General features: G+C 43.3%; 1 protein-coding gene across 1 annotated transcript in view; it reads left to right on the forward strand.

The window, feature by feature from the left end:
- P2RX3 (purinergic receptor P2X 3) overlaps nucleotides 1-19,849 on the forward strand; it is a 121,246-nt gene that overhangs the window by 72,150 nt on the left and 29,247 nt on the right. The window contains exon 8 of the mRNA XM_040437754.1: nucleotides 16,414-16,550. Within this exon, the coding sequence (XP_040293688.1) occupies nucleotides 16,414-16,550 (137 nt within the window). The remainder of the gene's footprint in view (nucleotides 1-16,413; nucleotides 16,551-19,849) is intronic.

Here is a 19,849-nt window from a genome sequence, read left to right on the forward strand (position 1 = left end):
CCTCTATACATGGATCTGGGCTTCACTGCGGAGGAACCATCAGGCTGCTAGCTCTTGGACTAGTCCTAGTGTGGTTGGCTGCTCACCCACTGGGGTCAAAGACACCAATGCAAAACACGGGGGGGACCAGGCAATACACATAGGACACAGTCAGTGGTCAGGGCAGGCAGCTCAGGATCAGTTTGACAAACAGGCAAAGATAAGGTCACGTGGCAGAGAATCAGGATCCAGAAAACAGGCCTGCATATATAGAAGAGCTGATGGGCTCATTAGTGAAACAGCTGAACACAGAGCAAAAAAGGAAATTAACCCTTGCAGTGCAGCAAGGAGAGGTTCAATGAATAGATACTAATACTCACACAGAAAGAGACCTAGCAGCTAGGCTGCATCATGAGACACATGAGTATGGCTGCCTGCCCTGGACAGAAGCTAGATGAGTGATGTAGTGCCCTTGCCCACCCTGGATAACTGTGGTGACGGAGCATCGCCATGACATTGTGTAAAGTTGTAAGAGGGAAGTCTTTGATTTCCTCATACTGAGCTTACTGCTAGTTGTCTTGAGGTTTTGCCTGCATACAAGAGCTTAGATAAGCATCTGTACTTATAACAAACATTTGTGGAGATACAGTGGGATGCGAAAGTTTGGGCAACCTTGTTAATCGTCATGATTTTCCTGTATAAATCGTTGGTTGTTACGATAAAAAATGTCAGTTAAATATATCATATAGGAGACACACACAGTGATATTTGAGAAGTGAAATGAAGTTTATTGGATTTACAGAAAGTGTGCTATAATTGTTTAAACAAAATTAGGCAGGTGCATAAATTTGGGCACTGTTGTCATTTTATTGATTCCAAAACCTTTAGAACTAATTATTGGAACTCAAATTGGCTTGGTAAGCTCAGTGACCCCTGACCTACATACACAGGTGAATCCAATTATGAGAAAGAGTATTTAAGGGGGTCAATTGTAGGTTTCCCTCCTCTTTTAATTTTCTCTGAAGAGTAGCAACATGGGGGTCTCAAAACAACTCTCGAATGACCTGAAGACAAAGATTGTTCACCATCATGGTTTAGGGGAAGGATACAGAAAGCTGTCTCAGAGATTTCAGCTGTCTGTTTCCACAGTGAGGAACATATTGAGGAAATGGAAGACCACAGGCTCAGTTCAAGTTAAGGCTCGAAGTGGCAGACCAAGAAAAATCTCGGATAGACAGAAGCGACGAATGGTGAGAACAGTCAGAGTCAACCCACAGACCAGCACCAAAGACCTACAACATCATCTTGCTGCAGATGGAGTCACTGTGCATTGTTCAACCATTCGGCGCACTTTACACAAGGAGATGCTGTATGCGAGAGTGATGCAGAGGAAGCCTTTTCTCCGCCCACAGCACAAAAAGTGCCGCTTGAGGTGGCCTAAAGCACATTTGGAAAAGCCAGCTTCATTTTGGAATAAGGTGCTGTGGACTGATGAAACTAAAATTGAGTTATTTGGCCATAACAAGGGGCGTTATGCATGGAGGAAAAAGAACACAGCATTCCAAGAAAAACACCTGCTACCTACAGTAAAATATGGTGGTGGTTCCATCATGCTGTGGGGCTGTGTGGCCAGTGCAGGGATTGGGAATCTTGTCCAAGTTGAGGGACGCATGGATTCCACTCAGTATCAGCAGATTCTGGAGACCAATGTCCAGGAATCAGTGACAAAGCTGAAGCTGCGCTGGGGCTGGATCTTTCAACAAGACAACGACCCTAAACACTGCTCAAAATCCACTAAGGCATTTATGCAGAGGAACAAGTACAACGTTCTGGAATGGCCATCTCAGTCCCCAGACCTGAATATAATTGAAAATCTGTGGTGTGTGGGTGAAGCCATCAAACCTGAATGAACTAAAGATGTTTTGTAAAGAGGAATGGTCCAAAATACCTTCAACCAGAATCCAGACTCTCATTGGAACCTACAGGAAGCATTTAGAGGCTGTCATTTCTGCAAAAGGAGGATCTACTAAATATTGATTTCATTTCTTTTTTGTGGTGCCCAAATTTATGCACCTGCCTAATTTTGTTTAAACAATTATAGCACACTTTCTGTAAATCCAATAAACTTCATTTCACTTCTCAAATATCACTGTGTCTGTCTCCTATATGATATATTTAACTGACATTTTTTATCATAACAACCAACGATTTATACAGGAAAATCATGACGATAAACAAGGTTGCCCAAACTTTCGCATCCCACTGTAGGTGATATTTAATTTGGAGATCAGTAAATGTCATCATCTGATTGGCGAGTGCTGTCAAAAGCTGAGTTTGTTATTAATGTCACCCTTTTAAATTGCATTACAGAAAGAACCTTGATGGTTTTCCATTTTTGAAAATCTGATATATTTAAAAATAACTCTATATGTTATAAGAATATGCACACCAAATTATAGACCAGGGCGTCAATGAATACATAAGTAGCAAGAAATCAAGTCTATCCAACAGCCTCACCAAAGAAAAATTTCTTCCATCAAGATTGAAAAAATATACCGTATTTTTCGCCCCATAAGACGCACTTTTTTTGTCAGTACCATCTGTGGCACACCGACTATGCAGTTGTTTCTTCCCAACGCCGTTTCGCCACACAGGCTTCTTCTGGGGAGAAGGTACTGACACGAATTGACTTCCTATCCTGCCCTTATATAGGTTTTGTAAGTAACCCATATGTGGCCATTGTGCCCTGGGTGCTAATAATGTTTCCTGTGGACATATTGCGATAGTGGTTTCATTGCTGGATTACACTCTGAGGCTGACGGACTCTGCAGTTCCCTCTTTGCCCTCTCTTGGGGTCTCACCTGCTGGTGTTCTATCTACATGTTTTTATAAGTATTGTATGAATTAAATAAAGTATATATATTTTTTCAATCTTAATAGAAGAAATTTTTCTTTGCATCGAGGAGAAAAAGCAAAAGAAGGGCGGCACTCACCACTGCTGGAAAACATAACCTTTATTCTTAAAAAGAAGCGGTAGGCAGGAGCATGTGTGCGCAGTGCACGGACAAAAAAGCGGCGACGGCCGTTTCGCGCAACTTTGTGCTTCGTCTGTCCTCTGACCTGATTATACAGTCCTGATCAAAAGTTTAAGACCACTTGAAAAATGGCAAAAAATCATATTTAGCATGGCTGGATCCTAACAAGGTTCCAAGTAGAGCTTCAACATGCAACAAGAAGAAAAGGGAGTGAGACAAAACATTTTTTGAGCATTCAATTTAATGAAAACAACGAATAAACTGAAACAGGCTGTTTTCCAGCTGATCAAAAGTTTAGGCCCACACATCCCAAAAAAAACTAAACCCCCCCCAAAACAGAAATCCAACTTCCAAACATGAACTCAGTAATGAGTAGCTTTATTGTTTATCACTTCAAAAACTCGTTTCAGCATGCTTGATGCAAGCGTTTCCATGAGGTGAGTGGGAACATTTCTCCAAGTGGTGAAGACGGCCGCACGAAGGCCATCTACTGTCTGGAACTGTTGTCCATTTTTGTAAACTTCCCTTGCCATCCATCCCCAAAGGTTCTCAATTGGATTTAGATCAGGGGAACACGCAGGATGGGCCAAAAGAGTCATGTTATTCTCCTGGAAGAAGTCCCTTGTCCTGTGGGCATTGTGTACTGTAGCGTTGTCCTGTTGAAAAACCCAGTCGTTACCACACAGACGAGGGCCCTCAGTCATGAGGAATGCTCTCTGCAACATCTGGACATAGCCAGCGGCCTGTTTGACGCCCCTGCACTTCCTGAAGCTCCATTGTTCCACTGAAGGAAAAAGCACCCCAGACCATTATGGCACCCCCTCCACTGTGGCGCGTAGAAAACATCTCAGGTGGGATCTGCTTGTCATGCCAGTAACGTTGGAAACCATCAGGACCATCAAGGAAAAAAATAATCTCATCAGAGAATAAAAATTTCTTCCACCTTTGAATGTCCCATGTTTGGTGCTCTCTTGCAAAGTCCAAATGAGCAGTTCTGTGGCGTTCAAGGAGACGAGGTCTTTGAAGACGTTTTTTGTTTTCGAAGCCTTTCAGTCTCAGATGCCGTCTGATGGTTATGGGGCTGCAGTCAGCACCAGTAAGGGCCTTAATTTGGGTCTTGACGGACAGCCAATTGGATCCTCCGGCTCAGTGCTGATGAAATTTTTTTGGGTCTTCCACTTGACTTTTTTGTTCCATAACCCCCAGGATCATTTAAGAAATTCCAAATCTTCCAAGTCTTACTGCGTCCCACCTCAGCAGCGATGATGCGCTGTGAGAGACCCTGCTAATGCAGTTCAACAACCCGACCACGTTCAAAAAGGGAGAGTTTTTTTGCCATCACAACGTGTGACTACCTGACAGAAAATGACAATGAATCCACATCTTTGCACAGATTTGGCCTTTTAAAGGCATGTGGTCCTAAAATTTGGATCAGCTGAAAAACAGCCTGTTTCAGTTTAATCGTTATTTTCAATTAATTGAATGCTCAAGATTTTTTTGGTCTCACTCTCATTTCTTCTTGTTGCATGTTGAAGCTCTACTTGGAAACTTGTTAAGATCCAACAATGTAAAATATGATTTTTTGCCATTTTTCAAGTGGCCTCAGGACTGTAGGTACCCAAAATGGTGCATTAAAAACTGTAACTTGTCCCTGGAAAAAATAACCTATCATACAGGTCCATTAATGAAAAAACAAAAAAGTTATAGCTCTTGGAAAGTGATGATGACATTTTTTTTGTGGTCACTAGAGATTGGGTATATCAGAATATATGATGTTGCAAATCATCTTCAGCAGGGTGTCCTGTCTGCAGTATAAACTGAAGCCATGACACTAGTATGAACAGCGCTTTAGAGAGGACCACTTTAAAGTTTAATATGAGCAAACTAAATTGTTCAAATATCCAATTGGTTAAAAAGTTTAATGAGAAGTGTTTCCATCTTATAATGCTATGGCGTATCATCATATGAGCAGAGCAGTATTTGCAATTTATACTACCCTAGGAGATTGAATATGCCCAATTTCATTGGTTCCCAGTTTTCTAAACACAGGACCTCTCACCACTCCTGAAATGCCTGACTACTTGCGTGCAATGACAATTCTAGAGCATTTATTCTTATGACTTTATGTTGTGCTGTTCTTCCATTATTCGTTCTAGAAGTTTATGAATGAATTGCTAGCAGTTTTTAATGAAGGTCCAGCTGGGTGTTACACTCGTGTCCCTGCACAGTCTGACAATGGTATCACTGATTGAATAGTGTCAGTGTCTGCAGGGACACCCCACCAACTGATAATACCCAGATGGCAGTAGGGCAGGGGGGCGTGGCCTAGCTATCATGGAGTGAAGACGCACACTGCTTCAGCTCCTTCAGAATCCTGATTCAATCCTGGCCATCCGTGCATGAATCTGCCCTAAAGTGGTGGTGTGGTGTCTGGAGGTGACACACGACTCGACTGTTCTACCTGGGGACCCCGTTTGCTGGCCAGTGTCGACACTCTGGATACGGTCTCCTGCTACGCTCCGGACTGGTGAGCCGTGACGCCATCTGGAGACATACCTCTCGAGGTGCCTGCACTCCCGGTGAGAGGACTTATGGGCCTGTGCCTCGGGCCGAACCTGTGACCGGGACATCTGTAACATCCTTGCTACTCACTCTAGTGCGGCTATCGGCACTCCTGTGCTTCTATCCTGCAGCATCCTAAAAGAGCTCCCGCGCCCCAGCGTGAGGGAGAGGAACGGCGCTTCTAGGAGGTCTGGCTCTGGAAACCATGATGCGGCCTCCTTGTCGCAGGGTTATTGAATGAACGGCACTTGAGACTGATATTGGAGTGATTCCCCTCAGGGAGTCAGTCGGACCGGGACTTGTGGCTGGTGATGCTGAGAAGATCCAACACCCTAAGGTACTTGTGCTCAGTGATTGAAACGTCTGACTGATCTATGCTCAGTGACTACCTAAGGAATACCTGAATTTTATGGGTATATGATGAATTGATTCCTCAGATCTGAGCTCTCCGAACTACTGATATAGTTCATCATTTCTCCACTGCAACTACACTGATTGACCCCCGCGGTGGGTTGTGGGAATCTCTGGACCATTATATAGTGAGACAAGTACTATCCCTCCTCCTTCAGATCCTACTGACTCTCCGCTGAAGAGTAACGGAGAGAGTGACCACCCTCCTGAAACCTCTGGTCACATATTCTACATACATGGCCGTAAGACAGGTGCTTCCAGTGGCACCCCTCCTCCCAAAGTATTAGTAGACGTCATGAGTTAAACAGAGGAAAAAGGAGATGACAGTCCCTCCAACCAAGGAGAGATTGATTTGAGTAAAATAATGTCTGCTATTATGCATTGCCAGTCAGCTCTCACAGTCAAAATAGATCACGTCCAAGCTGATCTCACCTGCCTCAGACATGATATTGACTAAATTCGTGATAGAACCACTGAAGTGGAGAGAAGATTGGGTGAGGTGGAAGATGTAGCGCACCTAAGTGAAAACCATGTTAGATCCCTTCAACAACAAGTGAAGACCCTGCAGTCGAAAGTTGATAACGCAGAGAACCGTAATAGGCGGAACTATATACGCATTATGGGCCTACCAGAAAGGGCTGAGGGTCAGTCTCCTGAGGACTTTGCAGAGCAACTTATTAAACAATGCTTTGGGCCCATTAATCTATTTGCCAGTTTTGTTGTGGAGAGGGCGCACAGAATACCCACTAAACCCTTACCACCGGGGGCTCCGGCACGCCCATTTATACTAAAAGTTCTGAATTACCGAGACCGTGATACTATTCTAGCGGCGGCCCGCCAGTTAAAGGATGTCAGATTTGATAATACCAAGATCTCATTCTACCCGGACTTTTCCTCAGAAGTCCAGAAGCAGCGGCGACAGTTTACTGTAGTAAGAGCGCGCCTCTGGGAAAAGGGCTTCAAATATGCCATGTTGTACCCAGCCCGCCTCAGAGTCCAGGATGGAGAATCAGCAAAATTCTTCTCTACACCGGAGGAAGCTTCAAATTGGCTGGACTTGAGAGGCTGACCGTCGGTGACTCCCCAGGAGACTGTGATACCATGTCTTCTACGGATGGCCGCCACATGGGCGGAGAGATGAAGATGGAATGGAAGTCTTCATGGACTCTTCCTCTTGTTCCTTAAGTTCTAGGAATCGGTGACTGTTTTTTGTTTTTCTGTGGGTTGCCCCGGATTTCCTAAGGGTAATTAGCTTATAAAGTTTGGGATGCAGGGCTCAGATAGGTTGGGGAGGTCTGGGCAGGGTGGGGGGGTTTGCCTACTGTCGTGGGTTAATTTGTGTTGCATTTACATGTTTTGTGTCTGGTGGCATGTATGTGTGTGTGAATGGCCTGGGCAATCTGAGGACCCCCTGGGTGGTTATGTTGGATTCGTTACATGATGGCCACGTGTAAATTTATCTCTTGGAATGTCAGGGGGCTCAATGATAAAGTGAAAAGGTCCCTTGTATTTAATTACTTGAAGAATTATTCCCCAGATCTGGCTCTGTTACAAGAGATGCATCTGAGAGGCCAGAAATTGCTAGTATTGAAACGTCCATGGGTAGGGTCTTCTTATCATGCAGTATATAGTAACTATGCCAGGGGGGTGTCGGTGCTGGTGGCTAAGTCCATCCTTTTTCAGTTGCACTCAGTGATGACAGACTTGTCAGGTCGATATGTTATAATAAGTTCCGCAATGCGAGGTGTAGACTACATACTGGTAGGGTTGTATATTCCTTCCCCTTTCCAGAGAGGGGTATTGGATGATATTATGGTGAAAGTGGCAACTCTACCGACTGGCCCCCTAGTTCTGATGGGTGACTATAATGCAGTCTTAGACCCGATTGCGGATAGACTCCGCCCTCAAGCTACGCACAATAAGTCACTATGCAATTGGGCTGAGGCCCATGCCCTGACAGAAGGTTGGAGATATCTTCACCCAAGAGATCGTCAGTATTCTTGTCACTCTGCATCTTTCAATACCTTGTCCCATATAGATCTTGTGTTTGTGAATAGGGATGTACTACCATGGTTAACTAAAGTAGAATATTTGCCGCGTGGCATCTCAGACCATGCCCCCCTACTAGTGATCCTGACTCAACCACTTGCACCCCCAGACAGACAATGGAGCCTTAACTCTCGGTGGCTGGAGGTTTTACCTGTGGCCAGTGCGGCTCAACAGGGAGTGGCTGACTACTGGACATGCATTGAATGGGAAGCTTTTAAGGCGGTAATACGTGGCACTCTTATTTATGCCATAGCTTCGCATAGGAAAGAGCTTGAGATTAATAGGCATAAAATGGAGGCAGATGTAGCGAGTACAGAAAGTGATTATACTCAGGATCCTAGTGAGGATAATCGCAGAGTGAGGGAGGAGGCACAACGACGACTTACTCTACTTTTGGTAGAATATACCCAAAAGAGACTTTTGTTTCAAAGACAAGTGGTCTTTTCGGAGGGTGATAGGAACGGGAGGGCTTTGGCCTATTTAGCAAGAACTGAAAGTCCCCAAACAGTGGTCTCACATATTATTATTATTTAGATCTATATGATTCTAAAACACCCTTTACAGCTAGAGATATGCAGGATTTCTTAAAGAATATTTCACTCACGCCACTTTCCCAAACAGACAGGAATTATTTGGCCTCATCTATTGGAGTGGGGGAAATAAAGGTGGCTATAGAGAATATGTCGGTTGGGAAGTCCCCTGGTCCTGATGGCTTCCCGGTGCAGTGGTATAAGTTGGATGTGGATAAGCAGTGTGAGAGACTGCTTAAGCTCTTTAATTATGCTTTTGAACACAACAAACTGCCCCCTTCTTTATGGAGGCGATTATTGTAGTGATCCACAAACCTGGGAAGCCTCCTGACCAGTGCGGTTCATATAGACCGATTTCCCTTCTAAACGTTGATGCCAAATTCTTAGCTAAGATTCTGGCCCGCCGTCTTGGAGATGTCATACTATCAGTAATTGACCCTTACCAATCTTGTTTCATGCCAGGCAAGACCACTGACATTATTCTCAGAAGACTGTTTACCAACTTACAGGTTAGACATGATAATGCGGGATCCAGAGCAAGTGCTTCCCTCGATAATGAAAAAGCTTTTGACTCAGTTGAATGGCCTTTCATGTGGGAGACATTACGCTGCCTACAGTTCCCCCAGTCTTTCATACGGTGGGTCTAACTATTATATCAGGCCCCTACAGCGAGGGTAAGGGTGAACGGCTATCTGTCACGCCCGTTTAGCTTTTGGAAACGATAGATGGCTTCGGGAAATATTCGGGCCTTCGTGTGAACTGGGCTAAGTCCAGTCTGTGCCTGGTGGATGAGGTGGGACACTCAGATATATCGCCGCTTTCGAGATTAAAGATAGTTGACTGTTTTGTTTATTTGGGGATCAGGATTCACAGGGACCCCAGACAGTTTTATCAACTGAATGTGGTTCCTGCTATGGAAGGTATCGCTCGTAAATTGGATGCTTGGGAAAATCTGCCGCTGACACTGATAGGCAGAATTAACATTGTAAAAATGGTGTTACTCCCAAAGCTTTTATATATTTATAGCGCCGCTCCTGCTAAAATTCCCTAATTGCACTTTGATTCCTTATATAGATTACTATCGCCTTTTTTGTGGAGACACCAGACCCCTAGATTGGCTAGGAAATCCTTAAAGGCCCTATACCCACAGGGGGGACTGACACTACCAGATATGCACACTTATTATATTTCTGCCCAGCTAGTCTATGCATCTTGGTGGATTAGGGCGGATGCTAACAACCCAGCTGTAGTCCTCGAGGCAGCATTGGTGGGCTCCTATGAGGCCCTTGCCTACTTGGTGTATCGAGGGGGGGCAGTTAAAGTGAACTATTACACTGAAGCTATGGCCAGTGTAGTGGCGGCCTGGACACAGAAAGTGGAAACTCATTCCGTGAGTACAGATGGGGAGTCCTAGTCCCCATATATTCCCCTGTGGCGAAATAAACAGCTTAAAGAACTCCTCCACTTATCGGACTATCAATTTTGGCCTCAAAAGGGACTGAAATATCTTACCCAATTATACGAAAATGGTATCTTCCGTACTTTTGATAGCCTCCAAAGAAAGTACGGCTTGCCCCATACAAGTTTTTATCGGTACCTTCAGTTGAGACATGCCTGTGAGACCCAATTCAAATCCTCTTCTTTGCAGTTGAAATGTGGCCCCCTCGAGTCTATAGCTCGGCAGACGCAGCCATTTAAGCCAGTCTCATCCTTTTACGAAGAGATAATGAAAATGCAGGATTCGCCGCTCCGACGTTCATTTGAACGCTGGGGTGCTGATATCCCTAATTTGGAGACGTCCCACCTGGAGGAACTGAGCACCGTATGGAGATCTACTGTAATAAGTGCTCGAGATCAGCTTATTTAGATCAAGTGGATACATAGGGTATATCTAACTCCAGTGCGCCTGTGCCAAATGCGTAGCCTGTCAGACCCTTCGTGTACTAGGTGTGGGGAGCCGAGAGGGACCTTATATCACATGATATGGATGTGTCCTATCATGCAACTATACTGGGGGGAGATCTGTAACTTTATTAACACAAAATTGGGACTCCTGGGGATTCATTCCCCCATAATATGCTTGTTAGGGCTGGTTTCCGAAGTGGTCCCTTCTAAATATGGTAGAAAACTACTTCGTTTACTGATGTTCTATGGTAGAAAGGTCATTCTTCTAAATTGGAAACCGCCTAAGACCCCCACTCTTAGAGGGTGGATACAACTTGTAAACGCTGACCTTCAAATGTATAAATTAACATTTGCGGCCAGAGGAACCCCGGACAGGTTTGACAAGATTTGGGGCCTTTGGCTTCACGCCCAGGATACTGTTTGAGTCCTAAGGGGAAGGGGGGGGGGAACGGAGTGCCCGGGTGAGTGAGTGTGTGCGTGTGTGATATTGTGCTGTAATCCATGGTCTGCTTCCAAGATTTAGGGGACTTCTCATATACTGATACATGACAATGTATTTTGCCTTGATAGATTTCTCTTATTGTGGTCCTGGGTCTACGTGTAGAAGCATTTGGATTGGCGGTCCAATATTGTCATTTGTCTATTAATGTTCTTTTCCCTTTTGGGATGTTATGTTAAAAAGCCATAAATAAAGACTATTAAAAAAAAAAGATAATACCCAGATAGACCTTTATTATACACTGCTAGGAATTCACTTTTAGTAGGAATAATAAAGGAATGGCACAACATAACGTCATAAGAATAGATGTACCAGAATTGTTATTACATGGAGAACGCAAGCAGTTACTAAAACAGGCATGTCAGGAGAGGTCCTCTTTAAACAAGTCATATCCACATGCTGTGTAAGAAATCCACAGCAGCATTTGACCTATGGTGCAGATTTCCACTGCTGATTTCACCCTGCATGGCTGTACCCCAAAAATTGTTCAGTAGTGTTGGATCCAAAAACATACTGATATCTCAATAAATTTACTCCCAGAAGGGAGAGAGAGAGAGGAAAAAAATGGATGGAGTGGTAATAATTGTATTATTACGACATAATGTACCGTATTTTTCACCCATAAGACACATTGGGGCGTCTTATGGGGTGAATACTAATGAAGCACTTCCATTTTGTACCAGAGGACCGGAAAGCGGTGAAGGCTCTGTACTCACCGCTTCCTGGTCCTCGACTGTCTGCTGTGAAGGATTCGCACAGTGTGAGGGAGCGCTGTGACGTCACGCTGTGATTGCCGGGTCACAGCACAGCAGACTGAAGAGGAGGAAGACCGAGCATGGGAGGTGAGGAGCGGCGGCGTCCTGGAGCAGGAGAGCTAGGTATTTATTTTATTTGCTCTGTGGCACTGGGGCTCATACTGGGGGCATACTAAATGGCACTGGGGGCATTATAAATGGCACTGGAGGCATAATAATTGGCAGTGGGGGCTCATAATGGGGCTCATAAATGGCATGGGGGGGTCATAAATGGCACTAGGGCTCATAACTGGCATGGGGGCTAATGGGGGCTCATAAATGGCATGGGGGCTCATAATTGGGGCTCATAAATGGCATGGGGGCTCATAAATGGCATGGGGGGCTGATCTGAGGCATGGGGGGCTGATCTGAGGTCTAACTGGGGTCTTATTAACATTGGGGATCTGATCTGAGATCTTATTAGGGGCCTATTAACATGGGGGTCTGAATGGGGCTGTCAGATGAGGTCTGATTAACATTGGGGGTCTGATTGCTGGCCTGATCTGAGATCTAATTAAAAATATTTTTTTCTTATTGTCCTCCTCTAAAAACCTACGTCCTATAGGCCAGTGCATCTTATAGGGCAAAAAATACGGTAATTTTGTAAAATAAAATTAAAAACAAAGATCTCACCATAGATTTCACAATCAGAATACCTCGCTTAACCCCTTCCAGACTCGACAGTGACATTTTCAAATGGGGTGGAAAGAAAAAAAGCAATTCCGCCATAATTTTATGGGTTTCATTTTTTATGGCGTTCCCTTTGCGGTAAAACCGACCTGTTACCTTCATTCTCTCAGTCAGCAGGATTACAGTGATACCACATGTTTATAGTTTTTCTTGTGTTGTAATAAAAATTTATTTTTCCTTTGCATCACCATATCCTGACCCCATAACATTTTCATATTTACAGTTGAAACCAGAAGTTTACATACACTATATAAAAAGACACATATGCATGTTTTTCTCAATATCTGACATGAAATCAGAATAAACCTTCCTGTTTTTGGTCAATTAGGATTACCATAATTATTATTATTTGCCAAATGCCAGAATAATGAGAGAGAGAATGTTTTAAGGTATTTTTATTACTTTCTGCAATGTCAAAAGTTTACATACATAGTAATATGCCTTTAAACAATTCTGGACTGCCCATATGATGATGTCATGTGTTTGGAAGCTTCTGTTAGGTTTGTTGGCAACATCTGAGTTAATTGGAGGCACACCTGTGGATGTATTTAAATGCACACCTGAAACACACTGCTTCTTTGTGTAGCATCAGGGGTGAGTCTAAAGAAATCAGGAAGAGAATTGTGGACTTGAACAAGTCTGGCTCAACCTTGGATGCAATTTCAAGATACCTGAAGGTGCCTCGTTTATCTGTACAAACAATTATATGCAAGTACAAACAAGATGGGAATGTCCAGCCATCATACTGCTCAGGAAGGGGAGGGGTTCTGCGTCTCAGAGAAGAATGGGCTTTGGTCCGACATGTGCATATCAACCCAAGAACAAAAGCAAAAGACCTTATAAAGATGATGGCGGAAGCTGGTAAGATTGTGTCAATATCCACAGTGAAACGAGTACTGTATCAACATGGGCTGAAAGGCCACTCTGCCAGGAAGAAGCCATTACTCCAAAAGAAACATAAAAAAAACAGATTAATGTTTGCAAATGCACACAAGAACAAAGACCTACATTTTTGGAGACATGTCCTGTGGTCTGACGAAACTAAAATTGAACTTTCTGGGCCTTAATGACCATCGTTACGTTTGGTGGAAAAAGGGAGAAGCTTGGAAGCCTAAGAACACCATCCCAACTGTGAAACACAGGGGTTGCAGCATCATGTTGTGGGGTTGTTTTACTGCAGGAGGGACTGGTGCACTTCACAAAATAGATGGCATCATGAGGAAAGAAGATTATGTGGAAATACTGAAGCAACATCTCAAGACATCAGCCAGGAAGTTAAAGCTTGGGCGGAAATAGGTCATTGTCCATTTGGAAGACCCGAAGCATACTGCCAAACTGGTTACAAAGTGGCTTAAGGATAACAAAGTCAATGTTTTGGAGTGGCCATCACAAAGCCCTGATCTCAATCCTATTGAAAATTTATGGGCAATGCTGAAAAGGCAGGTTCGAGTAAGGCGACCAACAAACATGGCTCAGTTACACCAGTTTTGTCAGGAGGAATTGCAGCGTCCCACTCAGGACACGTGGGAACTGCAAAACTTACTGTGAAACGGCATTATCATCTGGCATGTCATTTTGTACTACAACACCTGTTGTATCCCTGTTCATAGGCTGGTCTGGTGCAATTTATACATCCCACCACTAGATGAGGATAGTACTTAGTTCATATAAATACTTAGGTCAGGCCTAGTGTAGTGTAGAAGGAGAGAAGTAAAGTAGGAGATCAGTGAAGAGATGAGAGGAGCAGAGCAGTTTGTTAAACTGAGGCTACACACCACAGATTAGTGGGTGAAGCCAAATGCAGAAATGAGGTAGAGCCAAGGTATGAGGCCCAGGAGAGCGTTTTCCTCCTGTGACCTTCTTAGATCCCAGATCCTAAAACCAGAGGATAGCGTTTTCGTCCCTGGAAGAAGATAACCAAGCTAAAGAGAGACATCGGTGATAACAGCCATTACTAAAGGATTAACCACTACAGGACCGCCGTACGCAGGATTGCGTCCTGGCGGCGGCCCTGTTATTCCTCCTGGACGCGCCGGCGCATCCTCTCGCGAGAGGCGAGATTTCCTGTGAAACAGGAACCGAAGGTAAACGAGTGGATCTGCAGCCTGCCAGCGGCGATCGTTCGCTGGCAGGCTGTAGATGCGATTTTTTTTAACCCCTGAAGGGTATATTAGACGCTGTTTTGATAACAGTGTCTAATATACCTGCTACCCACATTCCAAAGAGCACCTTTAGGATTTCACAGGGCATTTTTTACACATTTTGATTTCAAACTACTTCTCACGCATTAGGGCCCCTAAAATGCCAGGGCAGTATAACTACCCCACAAGTGACCCCATTTTGGAAAGAAGACACCCCAAGGTATTTCGTGATGGGCATAGTGATTTCATGGAAGTTTTTATTTTTTGTCACAAGTTAGTGGAATATGAGACTTTGTAAGGAAAAAAAAAACTTTTGACTTTGCAGAAAGTAATAAAAATGCCTTAAAACATTCTCTCTCTCAATATTCTGGCATTTGGCAAACAATAATAATTATGGTAATCCTAATTGAACAAAAACAGGACAGGTTTATTCTGATTTCATGTTAAATATTGAGATAAACATGCATATGTGTCTTTTTATATATTGTAAGTAAACTTCTGGTTTCAACTGTATGTCTACGGAGCTCTGTGGAGCTCATTGTTTGCAGGACAGTTTTTATTAATACCATTTTGGAGTGTGTATGATTTTTTGATCACTTTGGGGACTTGAATATCTGATTATTTGATATCCTCTCCCATAGACTGCAATGAATGCAAGTTGCTATGGGGGTCATTTATTATACTGAAATGCGCCTAAATTAGGCGTATTTCAGGCGCAGATGGTTGGTTGCGCCACTATCTGAGATTTCTCCCTGTTTACACAAGGTCTCCAATTGTGCGAGTGGGCGAGGAAGTGGACGGGCCAGCAGGCCCATTTCATTCGTCATTTTCTACGCCTATTTTAGGCATAGAAAAAGGTCTAAATGCAAGACAGATCGAAAGCTGCCCACTTATTATACACACATGCAGACTCACTACATACAGTCATATATGTACGGTATGTACTGTACTCAGAATATATACACACTTGAATACATTTGTTCATACATACAGTATGTACAATCACACACACATAATCTCCGGGTGGCGAGGTGGCACCAACTATTTTTTCTCATCATATTGCAACCCCCTAAATTCCCATGGGTACAGCAACCTTGCAGAGCCTGTCGTATCCTGCATTACACAGCTGCACATACAAATTCAAACAAATTTATTAGTGACCGATATTGTTTATTTGTGCCCGATATTGTTAAATAACTTGTCATATAACTTTGTATAAATAAATGATACAAGCAAACGTGAGAAACTTTGTAACATGTCTTATCAGTGAGAAATGTCTAGTTCTCATGTTATCAGCTGTTTACCTACCACTTTGAAAAAATTCTTAAAACCATCCAGAACAGATCACTCCACTGAAGTATCATATTGCACATGTCAATACAAGCATATGGAGAGGGGAGGGGGAAGAGTGAGCAGGAGCAGAGTGATGTAGAACTCCAGGAGAGACACCAAAAAGACTGCGGCAGCTAAATAGGAAGTTCATATATCAGTGCTTTATTCACATCCTTACAGGTCATTACTTCTCTGTAATGTACTCTATGATCCTGGGCTTCTGAGTGAGTACAAAAGATTAGGAAGAAGATCTTCCTCTACTTTATTTGCAGTGGATGCGAGCTAGTCTACACCCACCAGATCTAGGAGAACTGCAAACTAAACATTCAGCATGCACAGAGAAAAACGACTAAAAATGTCAGATATGAATCATATAAAGAAATAGTGTTATCCCTTCATGTACACACACTGTACTATTGATTAATGCAATTTGTTGAAACATTAGCTATGCTATGTTATGCAATGTGTGGTTGTGTTGTGTTGCAGGGAGGAGTACTGAGTATTAAGATTGGTTGGCTCTGTGATCTTGACCAATCTTGGGATCTTTGCATTCCTCGTTACAGCTTTACCAGACTCGACAGTGTTTCGGAAAAGAACAATGTTTCTCCAGGATATAACTTCAGGTATTTGCATTTTTTTCCATCTGTAGAAATTGACTTTTGTATGTTAAAGAGAATCTATTATTAGGAAATTCACTGTTAAACCAGGAACAAGGCCTAGCTGAGCTGAATGCAATGATACCTTTTGCTTAGCAATGTTATCTTGCTTCATTCTGGAGCATCCTTCCTCTGCCAGCCTCTTACTTCCTTATTGATTGAAGTGTGATCACTATGTAGGAACCTGGTCTTGTCCATAAAGAAAAAAATAGAGGGTCTGGCAGAAGAAGCAGGAGGAGTAAGGGTGCACAGAGCACACATATTTTATTTTAAAAAATTAATATAAAATAACTCTAATATATATAAATATATATATATATATATATATACACTGAGCAAAAATATAAATGCAACACTTTCTGTTTTGCTCCCATTTTGCATGAGCTGAACTCAAAGATCATAAACATTTTCTACATACACAAAAGACCCATTGCTCTCAAATATTCTTCACAAATCTGTCTAAATCTGTGTTAGTGAGCACTTCTCCTTTGCCGAGATAATCCATCCCACCTCACAGGTGTGGCATATCAAGGTGCAGATTAGACAGCATGAATATTGCACAGGTGTGCCTAGACTGACCACAATAAAAGACCACTCTGACATGTGCACAGTTTTGCCTTACAGGGGGGGGGGGAATACAGAAAACCAGTCAGTATCTGGTATGGCCACCATTTGCCTCATGCAGTGCACTCCACTCCTCTTCAATAGCTGTGCGAAGTTGCAGAATATTGGCAGGAACTGGAACATGCTGTCGTATATGCCGATCCAGAGCATCCCAAACATGCTCAATGGGTGACATGTCCGGTAAGTATGCTGGCCATGCAAGAACTGGGATGTTTTCAGCTTCCAGGAATTGTTTACAGATCCTTGCAATATGGGGCCGTGGATTATCATGCTGCAACATGAGGTGATGGTCGTGAATGAATGGCACAACAATGGGTCTCAGGATCTTGTCACGGCATCTCTGTGCATTCAAAATGCCATCAATAAAATTGATTGTCCATAACATATGCCACCATGGGCCATTTGATCCACACACACATCCAGCAAACCGCTCATCCACACGACGCCACACACGCTGTCTGCCATCTGCCCTGAACAGTGAAAACCAGGACTTATCCATGAACAGAACGCCTCTCCAACGTGCCAGACGCCATTGAATATGAACATTTGCCCACTCAAGTCGATTATGACGACAAACTGCAGTCAGGTCCAGACCCTGATGAGGACGACGAGCATGCAGATGAGCTTCCCTGACAGTGCAGAAGCTCTCCGGGTGGCTGGTCTCAGACGATCATGGAGGTGAACATGCTGGATGTGGCGGTCCTGGGCTGGTGTGGTTACACGTGGTCTGCGGTTGTGAGGCCGGTTGGATGTACTGTCAAATTCTCTGAAATGCCTTTGGAGACGGCTTATGGTAGAGAAATCAACATTCATTTCATAGGCAACAGCTCTGGTAGACATTCCTGCAGTCAGCATGCCAATTGCACATGTTACAACATCTGTAGTATTGTGCTGAGTGATCAAACTGCACATTTCAGAGTGGTCTTTTATTGTGGGAAGTCTAAGACACACCTGTGCAATATTCATGCTGTCTAATCAGCACCTTGATATGCCACACCTGTGAGGTGGGATAGATTATCTCGGCAAAGGAGAAGTCCTCACTAACACAGATTTAGACAGATTTGTGAACAATATTTTAGAGTAATGGGTCTTTTGTGTATGTAGAAAATGTTTCAGATCTTTGAGTTCAGCTCATGCAAAATTATATATATATATATATATATATATATATATATACAGGGAGTGCAGAATTATTAGGCAAGTTGTATTTTTGAGGATTAATTTTATTATTGAACAACAACCATGTTCTCAATGAACCCAAAAAAACTCATTAATATCAAAGCTGAATATTTTTGCAAGTAGCTTTTAGTTTGTTTTTAGTTTTAGCTATTTTAGGGGGATATCTGTGTGTGCAGGTGACTATTACTGTGCATAATTATTAGGCAACTTAACAAAAACAAATATATACCCATTTCAATTATTTATTTTTACCAGTAAAACCAATATAACATCTCAACATTCACAAATATACATTTCTGACATTCAAAAACAAAACAAAAACAAATCAGTGACCAATATAGCCACCTTTCTTTGCAAGGACACTCAAAAGCCTGCCATCCATGGATTCTGTCAGTATTTTGATCTGTTCACCATCAACATTGCGTGCAGCAGCAACCACAGCCTCCCAGACACTGTTCAGAGAGGTGTACTGTTTTCCCTCCTTGTAAATCTCACATTTGATGATGGACCACAGGTTCTCAATGGGGTTCAGATCAGGTGAACAAGGAGGCCATGTCATTAGATTTTCTTCTTTTATACCCTTTCTTGCCAGCCACGCTGTGGAGTACTTGGACGCGTGTGATGGAGCATTGTCCTGCATGAAAATCATGTTTTTCTTGAAGGATGCAGACTTCTTCCTGTACCACTGCTTGAAGAAGGTGTCTTCCAGAAACTGGCAGTAGGACTGGGAGTTGAGCTTGACTCCATCCTCAACCCGAAAAGGTCCCACAAGCTCATCTTTGATGATACCAGCCCAAACCAGTACTCCACCTCCACCTTGCTGGCGTCTGAGTCGGACTGGAGCTCTCTGCCCTTTACCAATCCAGCCACGGGCCCATCCATCTGGCCCATCAAGACTCACTCTCATTTCATCAGTCCATAAAACCTTAGAAAAATCAGTCTTGAGATATTTCTTGGCCCAGTCTTGACGTTTCAGCTTGTGTGTCTTGTTCAGTGGTGGTCGTCTTTCAGCCTTTCTTACCTTGGCCATGTCTCTGAGTATTGCACACCTTGTGCTTTTGGGCACTCCAGTGATGCTGCAGCTCTGAAATATGGCCAAACTGGTGGCAAGTGGCATCTTGGCAGCTGCACGCTTGACTTTTCTCAGTTCATGGGCAGTTATTTTGCGCCTTGGTTTTTCCACACGCTTCTTGCGACCCTGTTGACTATTTTGAATGAAACGCTTGATTGTTCGATGATCACGCTTCAGAAGCTTTGCAATTTTAAGAGTGCTGCATCCCTCTGCAAGATATCTCACTATTTTTTACTTTTCTGAGCCTGTCAAGTCCTTCTTTTCACCCATTTTGCCAAAGGAAAGGAAGTTGCCTAATAATTATGCACACCTAATATAGGGTGTTGATGTCATTAGACCACACCCCTTCTCATTACAGAGATGCACATCACCTAATATGCTTACTTGGTAG

This window comes from Bufo bufo, chromosome 6 (genome assembly GCF_905171765.1).
Source record: "Bufo bufo chromosome 6, aBufBuf1.1, whole genome shotgun sequence".
Lineage (NCBI taxonomy): Eukaryota > Metazoa > Chordata > Amphibia > Anura > Bufonidae > Bufo > Bufo bufo.